Raw genomic sequence first — 18756 nt, forward strand, 5'->3', positions numbered from 1 at the left:
GGAACTGAACCAGCAGAATAGATGTCACTTATTAGCAAACTCTTCATTTGCTTGAGGCAAAGTACCCTGATTTCTAGAAAGCCAGCTCAGGCCCTCTTTTTTGGAAGCCAAATTCATGTAAGGAACAGCTTTACAGGGCGTCTTGCATGGAGGTTGGAGGGAGATGTAGGTGGTCTGGTAGGATCTCAGCCCCCCTTGACTGTTAATGTATTAATTAACAGCACTGTTGCTACCTCACTCGCTTTCACTTCCCAAAGGAGAGGAAGACGAGTGTGTGTTGGAGTGGAAACAAGTCCCACGAGCTACAGCGTGATTTTGGGTGACAGCGGACAGATGGACAGCGTCGGCACTCGCAGCCCAGGAGTGCAAATCGCAATGCTGAATTATAGAGAGGTTGTAAATTGCTCACCAAAGGCCCGATCCTGAACTCCCCGCAGAGATATCAAAGTCGCTGGGAGTTTTCCGTGAGTAGGAAGCAGAGGAATGAGCTTCAAACATTTAGGCCCAGCTCCACATGGGTGGTCTATTATGCCTGGACGGATTCCCACTGGCTTCAGCAGCACTCTGAGGTAGTGAAAAGGCCCTTCCTAAATGCACCCCATTGCAGAACCAGGGCTCTAAGTACTTTCTTTGAATGCTTACGAGGGACTTCGGTGGAAAGGTGAAGCCCCAGGCTCACCGCAGCTGCTTGCAGCATTTAGCCCAATACGTTGATATTAAACCGAGTTTGAAAAACACACATAGTTGGAGGGGGAAAGACTCCTGAACCCAGCGGAGTCCTGGCCTTTGATTCGCGCTGTGAAAAAAACAGTTCGGCAATCAACAGCAGCCGCAGAGAGAAAAGGCGTTTACATCTGCCCAGCTACATCTGTAACTATTCAGAGAAGAGCATCCGAATTTGTTCCGCTTTTTGGTTGGCAGAGCAACAGTCGGCTCTGACGGTGGATGTGTATCGGTAGCATCCAAGCCAAGCAGATTAGAAACCAAATTCAAAAGCCATTTCCCCCCCTTCCCCGACACACTTTAAAATAAACCTCCGTTTCATTGTTCCCATGACCCTTCCATCCCACTCCGCTCAGGAATGTCGGGATTCTCAACGTCCTCCCTCTTCTTGGTGTAATTGTCAAATACATTAATTCTATAAGTAATAAATCATTCAAGCAAATAATTTACTATCCTATTAAATGCAAGTGAGAAGTGTACTTTCTGACAGCCGGCAGACCTGGAAGCCCATGTAAATGCTGGATATTATTTTATCCATGACCAGCCAATTTTAAATGCAAAAAAAAATGATTTGGGAGTTTACGTAAAGTGTTTTTTTCCCCCCTCCAGCTTTAACACATGATCCAAAGACCATGGTATTTCTGTAACATGAAGGGAGAGGAGCACAGGATACAGGATGGCCTTTCCTGTGTCTGACTGCAGAAGGAATGGTGCTGCTGCTGCAGATTTTGGGGTGTACCACCCCTCAGGCAGCGCCCCCCCAGCCCTGAGGCCTGGCAGCCCCCCACTGTAGGGCACCATTCCCCAGCCTGGAAGCCGCCCGCCGACAGAGATGCCCAGAGATGGGAGCCCAGGCTGCCCCAGCCACACACTGGACACGAAGTTGTGTTCTCCCTCAGCTCGCACCGCTTCCACCAGGCCCAACCCCAGAGGGAAGAGTCCTCCATTAGGCCCAGGGCCCTGCATTAGGCACAGGTTCCCTCACGGCCTTTACACCGCACAATGCGGGGAGGGGGAGGGCGCCCCGGCGGGATCACTGCCTTCCCCCTCCCGGAGGAAGATCTCCTCGTCCGGGCGAAGGCTGACCAAAAGCGGCCCTTCCCCGGCCCAGACAACCCCACAGCCGCCATCACGCCGTTTCGCCTTCGAGCCTTTTTGGTCCCTGCAGGCCGCCGTGGGCGCGTGCGGGAGGGGCGGGGCTAAGCCGCAGGCTCCTCCCCTTCCTCTCTCTCTCCCCGCCGCCATGCAGGGGGGCGTGCGGCTGCGCGCGGGTGAGCGGCGCGCGGGGAGGGGCGGGGCTGCGTCACGGCGCGGGCGGGGGAGCGCGAGCGCGGCCGTTGGGTTGAGGGAGGGGGAATGGCGGAGCCGGGCCGGCGGTCACAGCGCTCCCCCGTGAGGCGGCCGATCCGCCCGCCCGTCCCCCCCCTCAGCTCTGCCTTCCTCCAGGTGCCTCCAAGCAGGACGTCCGGGAGAAGGTGTGGGACTACCTGGAGGGCAGCGGCCTGGCCGCCTTCCCGCGGCCCGTGCACCGCCGCATCCCCAACTTCAAGGTACGGCGACCCGGCTGCGGGTCTGGGCCGCTGCCTCCCTCTCACCGCAGCCTCGGGCCCCGCCGGGCTCTGGGGACCGTAACCCAGGCCGGGAGGGCTCCCCCACCCCCGCAGTTCTCTGCCTGTCGCCGCAGCCCGCAAACAGGCAGCTGCGAACAACCCGTTGCTGCGGGCTGTGGGGTTGGTGAGTGACGGTAGAGGGTGGCAGAGCTCTGAAAAACACCACAACGCAAACAGCACGCAGATATAACTTACAGCGAATAAAGAAGTGCAGGTATCTGTACCTGACAAGATGTGGCAGGTGTGTGTTGCATGTTAATCCATGGATGCAAAAGCGCCTTGTGAACAAGATAAATATATTTATGCATTGGCAAACTCAGGCGTTCAGAACTAGGTTTCACTCCCCAGCGTCTTCAGCAGGTCCATTGGGATGGAAAGCTGAGGTCACCCATCTTGTAGGACTTAGCCAAGGAATACACTGTGCTGCTGAAGTGGGAATGGTAGCCAAGTTATTGCAGGCAAAGTGCTGCCAGGCAGTGGTGGGGGAACACTTCATCGTGCTCTGGCTTCATTGTGTCCCTAGCTTGATGGGTGGGAGGAAGAAGTAAGAGGATTTTCAAGTATTCGGTTGCTCAGGCCACTGCTTTACCATCTGCCTGTTTTAATCCAGGCTCAAGGTGTGCAGCCACGTGTCTGTCATATGTTGAAGAACTGATGACCAAAATAGCATTGTGGGGATGTGCGTTGGGTATTTTACCCCATGAGCAGCATTAGGCAGTGGGCTCTACTTTTGCTCAAGGGACTGGCAGAAACATTCTGCCTTAGTTTGGAGCTGAGGTACAATAGGCACTGAAGCTGGTGGAGGAAGCCTGAGAATATCGTGCCCTTAAGCAAGGGGATATCAGCCTAAATTACAAAAGGAGCATGTGTTCTGCTAAGCTTGAACACCTTACTCAGTTAAGAAGTCAATCTTCTGAGTTCAGTATAGTCTCTGTAGAGCCTTGTCTAGAAAGTCTCAATCTGAAAGACTGTCCGACTATGGCTAATGTTTAAAGACATCTGTTTATATTTGTTGACTAAAAAGGGAAATTGGTCTCCAGCTTTCAGTTAGGCATGAATGAGGGTGAAGTTAGGCAAAGTGAGTGTACTTGGATCCCCTCTTTTTCTGAGGCCTGCAAGATATTAATCAATTGCTGAGCATCTGTTGGTATGTGAGAGTTTCCCATAGAGAACATTGCAAAATTAGCAGTATGTCTCTCACTTAAAATCTGGGGAAATCAGCCTTATTGGATGAAGGATTGTAAATTTCCCATCTCTGCTGTGAACTCCTTGGTGATGCACTGATATCTTGTGAAAACAGGGTGCCTCCCATGCTGCGACAAGGCTTCTGGGTTTGCAGGAGTTCAAAGCTGCCAATACTGTAAAAATAAATCCTGATGCTCCCCAGAAGAACGCTCGCTTTCTAACGCTGGAAGTAAGTGAATGTATTCTCTTCTCTCTTGATTCCTTTCTTTACACAGGGGTCTGACCAGGCTTGCTGCTCTGTTAAAGAGCTGGATGTGTTCAACAGAGCACGTGAGATTAAAGTGGATCCTGACAAACCTCTAGAAGGTGTTCGGCTAGCGGCGCTGCAGGTAAAAGCACCTTTGCACCCCTGAGGAGGAGACTGGGACAGAGTGTAGCGCTTGGTGGCATCTCATGGTCAATGCTTGCCATTTCCTGATGGGAGCTTTACCAGTTCTAAGCCTCATGAGGTAGCTTACATAAGGATGTCTTTGCCTTTTTGGCAAATGGCGAAGGTGCAGGTGGGGTTTGGGGAAATGAATATGTTTCTGCAGAGCGATAGCTGTGTCATTGTCATTGTATTCTTATTCCCCAAAACACGTAAGGTAGCCTTCCCTCAAATTGCCTTACATTTATCACAAGATGAATGTGTGACAGATTTACCTCAGACCTATGCATGTTCGCTAGCTTATATGCATAGCTCATTTGTGGACATGCAATTTAGAGCAATAGGTATATCTTGCCATCTATTTCTTAAATAAAATCTTCTCTGGAATTTTGCTGTACTGTAGGGGATTCATCTACAAGCGCTTCACAATCAACAGTGCTAACTGCTCTGTAGCAAATAAGATGATTAACCAAATGGAGACCTATGGGACAGTAAAAGTATTTCTTTAGTGGCCCACCTCCTTTTAATGTGGTAACTTCTTTTGTTACACAGGCAAGGAAGACTTTGTTGGTTCCCACACCACGTCTGAGAACTGGACTGTTCAATAAGATTGTTCCACCTTCAGGTGCAACTAAGGAGATCCTGCGAATATGTGCTACGTCTCAAGTAGGAATGAAAACTGGGGGGTCTGAATTAACTTATAAAAGAATGTTGTGTTGTGATAGTCCAGCTAGAGGTTGGAAAATGAGATGCTACCTGAAACAGTGTTCTGCTAGTATGTTATTCTTGCATTTGTGTACACATCCATCATTAATATTTTTTTTTTCTTGGTACTTAAATCATGAGGAAATTTAGTCTTTTTGCTGTATTTTATTAGCAGAATGGTATCTATATTTTGTGAATGCTTTTTGGAACATCATGAGCAACGTTCATTGGTGACTTAGATCTTCAGGTTTCTGTTAAATAGTACTGCTATATTCTTCTGCAGTTTTCAGCTAGCAAACCCTATAAAGAATATTTTAGTGTTTACCATTTTTTCATAATCTGGTCAATAAAATATTAGGTGTTACTAAATAGGAAAGATCAGTTCTTTCAGAATCCTAAGTCTAAAGAAACATTAATTCTGTCATTTGTATCAACGGAAGTACAAAAATGTGTTAGCAGTTTTCCTCTGAAATGTGGTGCGTTGCTGCCCTCTGGTGTTAAAACATCATACTGTACAGCTAAAGTAATTTGGCAGAGAAACTTGCATTATTTTATCCACATCTTTATTTGATATGAAAACGTAACTTGTACAAAATGAATTGGCCAGCTGTATAGGTTTTATTTCTTTCTTTATCTCCTGCTAAAGGCAATAAATTTCTACAGTAATCTTGTATACAACTGAGGGTCGTAAATGGATGGTAATTAGGAGCGACTTTCTTTGTTGGAAGTTCTATTAAAGTCATTAACTAATTAAGCTTTTCAGGGTTGAAGAGCACTTTTGAAAGAGACCTTTCTCTTGACCTGCTTCAGGCCTCATATCAGATCTGTGGTCTTACCACCGTGTGTCTGGCTTTTCCCCCAGCCAGCCATACTAATGAGTAAATGCTATTAAGCAGTTTATATTTGCAAAGCACTGTGCAAACAATTCTTGCCACACTGCTCTGAAGTGGATAATGAACATTATTACTGATAGTCAGCCACAAATTACTGATCTTTTGGGATTTGTGCTCTACACAGAAAATGTTTGGGTTTTTATTGTGAGGTTTAACTTAGCACAAAGTTGAATTGGTGTGAGGAGGATTTACATTACACTGCACCCATATACTAAGACTGAATGAATCACTAGATATCTTTTTAAAAGGTCTAAACCTCCGATGTTTGAAAATCCAAGTAAACACCATTTTTAATTTCTGCAGCTCTGGACAGAATTTTGTTAGGATATGTTTTTAGAGAGAAGCCTGAAGAGGGGTGGGTGAGAATGAGGGGGGAGAGAGCAGAAGAAAAAAAGGATGGCAGGGCTGTGTGAGGTTTTTCTTTTCACTTGTCAGGGACGGTGTGTTTTCCTGTTCATTAGTATCTTAGATAGAAGGTTTTGGTAAAGATAGCTTAGCTTGGCAGTGGCACATCCTCAGTGATGATCACACTGCAAAGTGTTAAGGAATGTAGTCTCGGGGAAGACCTAGGCAGGTTTGGAAGGTGCTTTTAAAGATACAGGTCTGGAGAAACAGACAGTGCAGTCGATGCAGTGTGAAATGGAGAGTGATCCAGCTTGTGTACCTGGTTGTGCTTCAGTGAAGCATTTTGTGTGACTTTAGACAAGCAGCTTAACCTCTTTATGCTGTGGCTCTCTGTGTCTAAATTAACTTTGTGACAATTAATTTAAGAATTTGTAGTGCTCTGATATTCCTCATGGGCATGAATTTACATATTGTGACTTTAAGTTAGTAGTAGTAGTAGGGTTGGAAGTGTCATTTGCCCTCATTTTTAGAAATACATCTCCAATAAAGGGTTTCAAAATATGAGGTTTTGATCCTAAATAAGTAACCTTGCTTAGAAAAGTGCCCACCTCCCTTAGCTCTCCTTGAAGCCTGCCAAAAACCTTGTCACTTTAGTAGGGAATGTATTCTAGGATTCCCTAGAGGATTACTTTCCAGACATGTACAGCTTGGCTATACATGGAAGAAACACTTTGAAACGTGGGGAGTTACTTGGTTTTATCAAAATATTCTGGGTTTCTGCCTCACTGGTTGGAAGACTCTGCACTCTGTGAACTGAAAATTATGTGTTTCTTGCAGGGTATAAAAGAGTACAGTGTGCCCGTGGGTCTTGATGGGAAAGCACGAGTGGACTTGGTTGTTGTAGGATCAGTGGCTGTCTCTGAAAAAGGTAAGATAAACCCTTGTAAGCTTTTCAGGAGGAGGGTCTTAAGTCATGATTCACAGTGTCAGTAGGCTACACTACGTGTTCCTTTTGGCAGACCCGAACATGTCTTTGGGACTGAATTACTGTCTTGAGTTCTGTCTCTTCTGTGTGACAAGTCACTGATCCCAATCCAACCAGGAAGAATCAATGTCTGCTTTACAGCAATACCGCCAGGACTTCTGGTGCAGACAGCGGTGTGGTTTAAAGCGTGCAGGCCAGTGTTTTTGCCTTCGGTAGAACTATTCAGGCAAGCAATTATTTCTTTTGTTGTTGTTGTTTTTTAAAAAAAAAAATCAGAGGGCTCCCCGTTCAGAGGATCTGCTCTGCTCTCACAGGGTGTGTGAAAGGATATGTGTTACAGCTGACGTTTAGTACCTATTTGGGGATCAGATTTTGCATTTTCTAGTATTTTGAAGACCTGCTGCTGGTGAAAATTTTTCCACTAACTTTATCCATTGCCTAAAAATAACATGCTCTTTGTGTGCAACCCAGACTCCTCTTTACCCACATGAAGTCAACCTATGACATGAATAGAGGGTTCTAATTACCATGGGTAAAAAGGCTTCTATGTTAACTGAATTGGACTAAACTTGGTTTATTCTGAATGGGAGGCTCCTGGGATCCTTTAGGAGTTCATTGAAACTGATCATTTTTGTTAATTTCAGTGGTGATTACAAAGAAAGTTGCATTCTGTGAGAGACACTGATCTGAATTTTCCGGAGTTACAATTTTGTGCTTGGTTTGTCTGTTGCAGACTGCTTAGTTTAATTGCAAGCTTTTGACAGTTACCATCCTTTCCACTCTGTTGTTCTTGTGTTCTCTGTCACCGTTTGCTTTTGTGTGTTTTAGGCTGGAGAATTGGAAAAGGGGAAGGTTATGCAGACATGGAATATGCAATGATGGTGTCAATGGGTGCAGTGCAGGAGGATACACCTGTAATTACTATTGTGCATGACTGTCAGGTAAGTTAAAATATCCCCTCTTGAGTGATGAGTCAGAAATGTGTGCTACTAAATAGTATGTCTCAAGAAGAGACTTGGAATGATGTTGGTGTAGCATCTTTACTTTGTTTCCACTGTCATTGACAGATTTTCATATGTCGCAAGACATCAGGAATGGCATGCCATTCCTGATGTCTTGCAACTTTAGTTAATTTGTTTTTAACTATTTACCAAATCTCTTGTAGGTGATTGACATAGCAGAAGAGCTTCTTGATGATCATGATTTAACTGTGGATTATATACTCACTCCAACAAGAACTATCAAGACTAATTGCAAACGACCAAAACCTCAGGGAATAATATGGCATAAGGCAAGTTACATCTGCTAACGGTTGCTTACTGGTACTGACATTCTGTTGATAAGTCCCCCATTTTTACATATAGACACATTTGTTGTATTAGAAATACTTGGAAAAGGAGCAAATGTGTTTGTCAGATGAAACAAAACAATAGCATGTGTTCAGCGTTTATTAAGTGGTAATAGTGAGGAGAAGAAATATGTTATTGAATTTGAGGTTGCTGTATCAAATGGATTATAGGGTGAAAGTCCCTGGAAACATTGTCTGTGGATTGTTAAGATAGACATATTTCTTGTAGTTTTTTGCAGTATAATAATCTATGTAAGCTGAGGGGCTTCTCCGCGGTGTGTTTTATCCTCAGTGCTCATTGAAATTGGCTCTGTTCATTTTCTGGAGACAGTACCATAGAGAGAACTTCACAGCATTAGGCTGTGTGGAATGGGTAGAATATGTGCTGCTCTGGTTGTGAAAGGAAAGCGTGATCTAGTGGCTAATACATTGCTGTTTACATAGTGGATGTATGGGACTAACTTTCGAAGGATAGATGAATTTGTGGCTGGAGCTCATTTTTAGGTGGAGGAACAGTGACTTTATACTGCTTTAAATAACAAATCATTATTTATTGATAAATACTGTTTTATGGGTTTGACCTCCCCTTCCCCCAACATTGTCAGAAACTTTAGCAGCTTCATAAATGGTTTCAGAAAAGCATTTAGTGAATTGTTTTACTGGAAGTTCATGCTGGGAAAACTTTTTCTTTGTTATTAGACTTTCATTCCTAAAATCATCCAGTTAGGGAGCAGACACAATCCCGTGTGACTGAGTCGCAGCAGGAACACTGAAATGAGGAATAGTATACCCATGTCTTGCAGAAACCACTGAGGAATTATTAGTGAATACTTCTAGGGAAATCAAGAGTTGTTTGTTAAGCACTTGCCAACCAGCAAAAAGAGTTAAATTTGTTAAGGTAATGTATCTACAACAAACAATTCTAGCCAGTACTATTTTTATTCCTATGGTGGGAGAGTATTTTACCCTGCCTGTGGTTGAGGATTTGAGGTTATAAATAAATAAATAAAATCTCTGTCTGTACTAGTGCATTTTTTCCACTGAATTATTTTTGAATCATAATTTTTTTAGGATATTATTGAATGTAATTGTTTTGAAGGCCTACCCCTTGTGCTCCATCCGTCTTGCCAACATACTTTTGATCACAGTCTGTCTTAGTGTCAGACTTCAATTTCAGTAAAACTTGCTAACGCTTTTTTCTTTTTTTTTTTCTGTCTGATTCCCTTTAGCAGCGACATTTTTCAAAGGTCTGGGGAACACCATCTCTTGCAGGGGCCATTAAACTTTTGGCAACTTTTACCACTCATGAAAAGTCAGTCAGTCAGTCCCAAGCATTGTATCAAATTTGATGTTACCTTTGCGTTTCTTTGCTCTTTAGAGAAAAAATCAAGATCAGTGTTATAGTATACACCTCATAAACTAATGAAGTATTTGCCACAGCTCCTTTGTGCTCACATCTAAAGCTTGAGGAGATGCTTGGTAGAGTCATATCTAAAGCTTGTGCCGCACTGAATTTAGCCAGTTGGCATGAGACAGTGGAACTTTTTTTTCTATAGCAATCTCTATATTAATGGCATTTTCTGAAACATACAGCTCAGTGAATTTTCTACAGCTTTCACTGAGAATGGAGTACATTACACAGTTGAGCCTTTATTTGAATATATGAATGTTGATTTAACATCTAAAACTGGTTTTGGCTGTTCTTCAGAGCATATGTTGATTAGATAAGATTATCAGCGAATACTAGCCAGTACAGGGGTAATCATTACATTTCTGTTGTTCTGGGAACAAAGTTTTGTGTCTACATGAAGAAGAAAGCAATTAGCATTATTCCTTCATGGGGAGCTGAACAACTTCTGTATGTTTTGTTTGTGATTGTGGGGGTAATGGTACGATCAACGCTTGCACAGAGAGTCTTGGAGGTGGGAGGTCTAGTTAATCGACAGGGTGTTAGAAATGCAGGATTTGATAGGGGCTACTTAAGTGTTTGTCCTTTGACTTTTCCTGGCTGCCTCTACATCCTTTCCTCTTCCTTTTCTCTACATCCTTTTCTGCTTCAAATCCTGGCTTTACTGGTGCATTCCTGCTCCTCAGAGCAAAACTAAATGAACCAAGAGGTAGCGGGTAAATAAACAATCCGCTTCTAAATATGGTGTTTTGTCAACAGAAAGTAGCTTAGCTTTATTGTTAAGTTGTGTGATGTGTAAAATACATTGCAAAAAAGTTCATCCTTCAGGAACATGGCTGGATCAAGCCAAGACAATGATTTAAGAGCTTAAATTAAAGGTGTTTGCAAACATGGGATTACAGCTAAGCATTGTTGCAAAGTATGTGCTTTCCTGAAGCTGTTATGTTAAATAGCCATTAATACCTACACTCTGTTTTCAGCTCAAAAGAGGTAAGAAGGTACTTAGGTAGCAAACAAAATGCATGTCTCCAGGCTAGATTTCTGTGCTTGAAGAGGTACTGCATTTTCCTGGAGTGTTTTTGTTTGTGATGTGCTATGTAGGAAGGAAGTAGTGTGTCAAATGTGGGGATGGGGTAAATAGATGTTACTCTGTAAATGATTCACTTCTTGGGGTAATTGGCATGATTTGCCCTCAGTTGCCTCCTTTCAGTTCTTCTCAGTGCAGAATTTCCAACTGAGCTATTTCTTGCTGTCAAGGTAGCAAACAGGAAGATGTGAATTGCTTGCTGTGATTTTTGTCACAGAAATCCTGATTTAAAGACTTCCAAGGAAGTATAAAAGCCACAATATTATTAATACTGAAGCAGCATTATCAGTATCAGTGCTAAGCACTCTAGAAAGACTTCTAAATACAAAGGCAGTACTGGAGTGTTTCTGCATCGGAGTTCAGGGGTTTGAGAAATCAGTATGTGCTTTTGGAGGACAGCAAGAGCTGCTAAGAGCTGAGCGCTCTGGAAAACTTTATTTGGATGCCAGTGGAGAACTATTTGGCTTCATCTGTCTTGAAAATCTAACCCATTGTTTCTGGGAACTCTAAATTCATGAAACAACTTACTTTCTCATTTAGTATTTTGTATGGGTAGCTGTGATCTTTATCTGCGACGCTATTATATTTGTCACAATTATGAAGTTATTTGTGCTGTGCTTATTTTAATTTGACACTATACAGACCAATTAAAATACTTGGGGTCATGAAGAGGGAAATGAGAGTAGTTGGTGGAAAAATCACTAGATTCTAGCAAGCATTTCCTTCTGTTTCTTTAATCATTCTTTTGCTGAGAATTTTATAGAAGTAGGAAAAGATTTTTCCCAAAATGAAATGAATTGAGGGGAATCCCTGGGTCTAATGTTGAAAGAGTTTAGTGTGCAGTGGCAGAGATGGAAACTATTGACAGCAAACAGTTTTTGATTCGGGTCTGTGATAGAATATTTGGAAAGTAAAATGATGTTGGTTTAAAGCTCAAAAAATTCACACGTTGTAGCTGGCAAAACTTTCAGCAGGGACTCAGTGTTGCCATCAGAAGAAAATTGCTGTTAGTTTAGCCAAGGTTTGTTTTATTTTGTTTTTCAGCGGGATGGCGTGAGCAGGGCATGCTTCCACGCGTGGTTAAACATCTCAACACCTTTGCAAATCTGACCCTTGCTGCAGAGTCCATGGAATCAGTTTTTGCTGATGGATTCCAAATGTGGGTTGCATAAGTTTCTCCTGAGGGACACTAGCAGACTTCATGGGCTGCCAGCTCCCAGAAATATGCCCTCGGATTGCGTGCACATATTTGGACATTTTGTGCAAATGAATGATAAAATGTTCGACTGTGCTGGCCCGTCCTAGCTGTCTTGGCTTTGTCTGCGCCTTAAACCCCTGTGAGCTCAGTGCTCCTTGACACAAGCAACTGATTAAGGAGACAACACGAGAAGTGGGCTCTGTCCTGGTGGCCCCTATGAGGAGTCTAGGGTCAGAGACCCCTCAGGGCGAGCAAAGATGAATCTTTCAAACACCATCTGCCTCAATACTTGGACGGGCTGGTCGATCTGCTCTACTAAAGATTGTTTGGTCTTGTTCACAGCCTTCCATGACAGGGCAGGGCAGCAGCATCATCTGTCTCCATCTTGAGCCACGTGTTCTTATATGTGTTGGTGTGTGCAGATGGGTAGCTGTGTGAAGCAGAATTAAATAGCAGACCTAGCGTGCTCTCCAGTCTATAGCTGTCCTTCCCTCATCTGCCGTACATCACAACTGCACCGCCTCTGCTGCCAGGGAAATCAAAGTGGTGTTTGGCTTGGCCTGCACTGTATCAGGGGTCAGCATTACTCATTCTGTCAGAGGACAAACACATCTTTCATTTTCCCCAGCAAAATATTGAAAGTGGCTACGTTCACTGTTCTGGAATAACAGAGGTTGAAGAGAGCCCTGATGTTCCAGCAGAGATGTTGCAGAAGTCCATCTGCCACTGCGTTGTTTTGGGACCAAACCAGGTGTCATAAGAATGGATGCTCAGGGTTAAGTGCTGGGAGATTTGTGTTGGCCGTTAGCATCCAAGACTGTTTTCTTCAGGTTTCTGTCAGAAAGGGGCCACATTTCCCTTCTCAGCTCCTTTCCCATAGCCCGGTAATTGTGTGCCAGAAGAATTCATCTACCCTGCTGTCCTCTTTCCCCAAGGCTCTCCCAGCTATGGCAGGGAGTAGGCAGGATTGTTAAATGATTAATTGCCTTTGGTGGAGTTATTTTTAACCTGAATCACTTCAGTTACTGAGTTTACAGCACAGACCCACAAGCACTTCTCTTGGCCAACCCCAGAGGGCTGAAGTATGAACTGGCCTGGGAATTGGTGGTCAAGGGATAATAGGAAACTTCAGCTGGCTTCACTGCCAAAGCCAATCATTTAGCTAAATCCCAGCACTCAATACAAAGTTTACAAACATCAATAAATGGTTTGGCCTTGACTTTATAGGGATAGGGGAAGCAAGGGAAGAAGCTTCCTCCACTGGGTTTGCCTGGGTCCACATAACTGGATCAACCAGACTTGGGGTAGAACCCAAGCCCCATGCATCCTGGCTTAGCCTGAAGCAGTAGGCAAGGCTGGGGAGGAGTGACCAGCCGGCACAGGACCAAGAAACGTGCAGCTTGTTTGAAAGAAAGGAGGAATATCTTTGGCCTCTCTCCACATGGAAATAAATCATTGCAATCCTCCACAGCTCACAAGACAAAAGAAACTTTTTGCATGATCGTAATTAGCAACACATTGTACTACCACAGAGTTCTTTTGTTTGCTATTTTGCAACAGAGCAGAGCAAGCTTTTTCCTCTCCTCTGCCACCCGCTGCCCCCTTTGCCCTTTTGGCTCTCACCCCCTGCACCCCAAAAAAGGTAGTGAATTGGTTTGATGAAATCCCAAACTGAGTTTCTGCCTTTCCTTGACATAAAAGTGTGGGAAAATAGGGAAGGATTTGAAAGCTTTGGCCCAGCTGAAAGACTCTCATAGACCCAAGGGAAAACAGCCCTTAAGGTAAATCCTCTGTTTGTCTTTTGTGGCAGAACGATGTCAGTTGACAGTGTCATAACTTATCCAATGTAGGTTTTTTACAGAATGTTTTCTATTACAAAAAAAATCCAAGTGCCAAATCAACTGCCTATGTCGCTTTGGTACTGTAAAGGCTACTTACTGTTATATCTGCACAGGGCTGAATATAAGGTAATGATAGGTTCACTTCATGGTGGTGTTTGATCAGAGCTTCAGCTTTTATAGAAAACAACAGTTCATAGTCCTCACAAAGACATACATGCTGTTGTAACTACATCTTCCTGAGTTTGCAGGGAGCCTGAAACAGTAGCTCTAAGAGCCTCAGTCAGATGCCAAAAACTACTGGTCACTCTAGTGAGAGGAGAGACCGTGTTGAAGACTGTCCAGTTGAAGTCTCTTAGAGAGTGTGCTGGCCCCTGGATTATTTAAATCCTCTCCTTGGTTTGTCCTTGAAAGGCTGTGAGTTCCAGAGATCATCTTCTCAGTGCCCATATCTTTGATTCCCTTAATCTACAAAGTGGTAAGGGTTTCCCCCTGGTAGCATTGATCTTTCTAACTAAACACCCAGTCCATGCTTTGGGAACTGAGTTTAATTTCTGGGTGAAAGGAACTGTGCTTACACTTGGTAAGAGGTTGAGGTTGTGCTTTGGACCCAGGAGTGATTAGTTGCATGAGAATAGAAAAATGTTTTTCCTGTTTGGTTTAATTAGCATGGAGCTTACATTTCACATAGAAATTTGACAGAGGACAACAAATGTTCCTAATTGTTGGCCAGTAAAAACAAAGTAAGATGGCTTCAGCCATTGGTTTGATGTTGTATCGCCCAGGGAAGGGGAGTTTGCTGTTAAACACAGCAGTCTGAATTCTTGGCTGAGAAAAACAAATCAGTCCAAGAATCCACAGAGCAATAACTATTCAAAATCTGAAAATGGCGTGTACCTTTTAGAGTGTGGAGGCTCCTAAACCCCCGAGGAAGTCTTTGCCTCCCTGTACTGGCTGCCAGATCGGGCCAGATTTGCTCAGAAGTTGTTCTCAGTCATAAAGTTTGCTTGTTTAAAGGGCCTGATCCCAAACACCTTGAATCTGGGTCTGCAGTGCGGCAGAATGGAGCATACTGGTTAGTCCTATTCTGCTGTTTGATATTATATTAAAAAGATAGGGCTAGGACAGGCTTTAAGTAAATTATGTTTTTATTTAGTTCCAGCCTGAAATAAAGCTTCCTTGTTTGCTCCTCAGAAGAGGAGCTCTGGGAACATTTAATAGACTTCTGCTGACTGGCTTTCCTGTTACCTAAACCAAACATTGCCCTCACCTTGTCTTTGATTTTACTCGAGTCAGTTCAGAGCTGGGCTACAGATTTGTAAATTTAGACCTTATGTGGTGCAGCCAGATCCAAACTCACTGTGACTGTAATTGTAGAACCGGGAATTCAGGAGCTCTGAGATGAGAGCACAAGTTATGGGCACAAGTTAGAACACAGGAAGTTCCGTTCAAATACACGGAAAAACTTCTTTACGGTGAGGGTGACAGAGCACTGGCACAGGCTGCCCAGGGAGGGTGTGGAGTCCCCTTCTCTGGAGATTTTCAAGACCCGCCTGGATGCAGTCCTGAGTAATGTGCTCTGGGCAATCCTGCTTTAGCAGGGGAGTTGGACTAGATGATCTCTAGAGGTCCCTTCCAACTCTGAAAATTCTGTGATTCTGTGAGAGAGATCTGAGCTGGGAGATCTGCAGGCATATTCTAGCCAGGATATGCCAGTGCTAGTCCAGCACAGCCTGCTGAGTCGTGGTGGCTCATAAGCTTGGGTGCAAGTACCCTGCTAGAGTGGCTTGCTCACACTGTGTGGGCTACTAGCTTGGGTCTCTGCTAGCTCGGGCATCGCTCCCTGAGGCTCTGTTTTGCTCCCTAAATTTAAGAATTGGATCTTGTGTTGATTGATGTTCTGCTTGTCCAGCAGCCAAGTACGAATTATTCTTCCTTCCAACTGGAGTCTGCAAGCCAAGAGCTATACCACATTAGCTAGGGAACCACTGCGTTTCCTGCCAGTCTCTGAGTGCAGCCTGGGGCATCTCATGCCTGAGATGGATAGGGTTCAGCTGTTGAGAGGAAGAGCCCTTCCAGAAAAGCTGCTTGTGAACTGAGGGTGGATGTAAGGGATAGAGGGTTCACAGTTTTGAAGTATAGTGTCCAGGCACTCTTCCGTTCTGTGATCCAACCCAGCAGACTGGTGTGGGATCTGATGAGTAGCTGCAGGCAGTGTGTGAGGTCAGATGACAAGAGGGAGGCTGTGGTGATGTGCCACAACCAGAGAACGTGCCTCCAGCTGGGCCCACACTCATAGGAACCCCGCTAAAAGGCACGCTCCCCAGCTGCAAACTTAACACCATCGTCCCTCCCCATTGTATGGCCCAGCCTATGGGATATCCTGTGCTGGGGAAAAAAAGAGTGCGAGGAGGTCTGTGGAATGAAAAGTGCCCGATGGTCTGATGAATTGTCGGCGTATAAGACTCTGCCAGAGCAGGAGCACAGGCCCTCGGTCAAAGCAAATATTAAGGGATAACAATAAGAATACGAATCTGAAAGCACCCTGATAAATAAATGTCAGAATTGAGTAGTTCTGAGTTTGGTTTTGATTTTCCTGCTGGATCTACATTGTGCTGCTTGCTTAAAGAGTAACTAATGTTTATTTTTGTCCTGCAGCGTGTATTTAGGGAGCAGCATCAGAATCAGACCAGCAATTAGTAACATTTTGAATGCTCTGGCACTCTGAATGGTAGCAATATAATAAGGTTCCTCTCTTTTTATGGCACAAATGGGCCCTGATGGTCTTCTCCTTTTTCTGCAAGGGGAGAAATCTCATAATTGTATGTGTCTTCCTCCTTTTTAGGTCAGCTATGAGATGCTGGAAAAAATCCCCATCCTAAAGAGCCTTCGATACAGAGAGAAGCAGACTGGCAAGGATGTTACCCTCCAAGATGAACATTCAGACTTGGCAAATGCCAACGGATCGGCAGTGTCGAATGAGGTGGCAATGGCTGAAAATACAAGACTGCAGGCCGCAATGGGCTCAGCCCAAATGCCACAACATTATGTTGAAAGTGATTCTTTAAATCCCAGATTAGCGGGATCTGGCATGATTACTACCGTATATGTGGGGAACATACCTCCCAGCGTAAGAGTGAGCGAGCTGAAATGTGCTTTAAGGGAATTCAATGCAACTCCTTTACGACTGAATTGGCAAGGAGCACAGCATAGGGCTTTTCTTGATTACAAGGATAAAGCAACCGCAGAGAGTGCTGTATCCTCTTTGAAAGGCTTGAGCCTCGGGGGTAATACTTTGCGAGTGGAGCTGGCCAAGAATCAGAGAAACAAAGGGCAAGTAGAAATCAATAGTCAGAAATGAATATGAATAGAGGAAAAACAAATAGTCGTGTTTTCATTGTTTTGTGAGAAGCCAACCTACGTTTTCAAGGATATTAGTGTATCCTCCGATTACTGCAGGCTAAACAACAAAGCGCAAAGCCAACTTTTCAAACAAACGCAGCATACATCTCACACCTGACCTGACTGCCTCATTCCTGCAGTTGTACACGCAAAGTGTATTTGCCAAGACAGATTACAGAGGGGCCATTTCTCTAAACGGTTATCCACAAAGTACCCACACTCTGTGTATTTGTTTTTCATTGGCCGTGGGTTGATTTGCTGTTTGGTGTGTACATTTGTTAGGCTTGGATCAAAAACCTGCCCCTTGGTAGCTGTGTGCAGCCACATGTAGTGAGGTGGTTATGTTCTGTCATCTAAAGGTTGTACCTGCAAATTTGTACTTGTTCGCTTTAAAATGCAGCTGCAGAAAATCTGTCTTAATGATTACAATTCTGTTTACTAAAAGATGGGGTTTGTCTGTTGGGAGTTTTCAGCATATTTTTCATAAAAATGGCCAGGGGGAGAGATTGCCCTTTTTGTGCTCTTGAAGAACGGCTGTGGAAAAACTGGCTCAGCCACTGAGTTCTAGTAGTAGCTAGTAATATCAGGTGGAAGAGCTGGTAGCTCCTTTCTCAGCTTTGTATTTTTTAATCCAGCCCTTCGTAAACCTTATTTTTCTTATTTCAGTCCAGCAGAGGAAAGTGAAGACCAGTTTCTCCTCTGCTTTTCTCCAGAACATTTCAGTTGTCTTTTTCATGGATGCAGATAATTATAAAATAGATGCTTTTCCTTATTGTCTTGTTTCTTATAATTTGGTGCGATTCCATTGCCTCTGTGAAGTTACATTATATATAATCATTGTAGTGGAAAGGGAAAGCTGACAGACCACGTCCAAAACTTGTGGGTGACTAGTCTGGTACGGAGTTGTTTGAAGGGTTACTGGAGATAGTGGCAAAGGCTGTTCGTGCTGTGCCTTTGTCACCACCGGTGTGGTCTCCCTGCAGCCACAACATCAGACAGCGATGAGGGTTAGACAGCAACACTGGCGACGCTGCATTGTGAAAGTGCTATCAACTGCTAGCTTGAACAGTAAGATTTGCACACACGTGAACATTCACTTACGGTGTAAAGGAGAATGATGATTTATTTGGTATGGCTTTTATTACGTTTTTTTTTTCTTTGGTTTCCTATTCCTGAAAAACAAGTTGAATTTTGGCTGAACCATCCTTTCTAAACAGAAGCACTTTTGCCATTGATGCTGGGCACATAGTCAAAGTAAGCATCTAAATGGATATTTTTTTAAGTATGAGTTGGAAACTTTTTTTAGCCAGAGGGTACTGTTAAATATATTTTAAGCACATTATTATGCCTCAAGGGTCAGACATTTCGTACAGCATTAAATAAAAAGTTCTCATCGTTATCATGTACTCCGTACAGAGGGGCTCAAGGAAAGCGTTGCTTTAGCTTCTTGTAAAGTCAACAACAGAAAGGTTTCTGAAAAAAATAAAAAATAGTGCCGTGCTCTAGAATGTTCTCTTTTTCTCCAGTGCAAAATTATTTTCAGCGTCACTTAGTCTGAATTAAAATATAAGCACTCTGAGTCCTCTGCGTCTTCTTTCAGTG

At 43.8% G+C, this 18756-nt stretch overlaps 1 protein-coding gene across 1 annotated transcript; it reads left to right on the forward strand.

The window, feature by feature from the left end:
- Positions 1-1966: 1966 nt before the first annotated feature.
- Positions 1967-18656, forward strand: MTHFSD (methenyltetrahydrofolate synthetase domain containing; the record flags this gene model as incomplete). Its single annotated transcript, XM_082489519.1, has 8 exons — positions 1967-1994; positions 2170-2273; positions 3794-3907; positions 4498-4611; positions 6726-6816; positions 7702-7814; positions 8039-8164; positions 16598-18656. 8 exons carry the CDS (start codon positions 1967-1969, stop codon positions 17111-17113), a joined length of 1206 nt encoding a protein of 401 aa, XP_082345645.1. The 3' UTR covers positions 17114-18656.
- Positions 18657-18756: the final 100 nt, after the last annotated feature.

Source organism: Vanellus vanellus, assembly GCF_965231255.1.
Source record: "Vanellus vanellus genome assembly, chromosome: 12".
Taxonomy (NCBI): Eukaryota; Metazoa; Chordata; class Aves; order Charadriiformes; family Charadriidae; genus Vanellus; species Vanellus vanellus.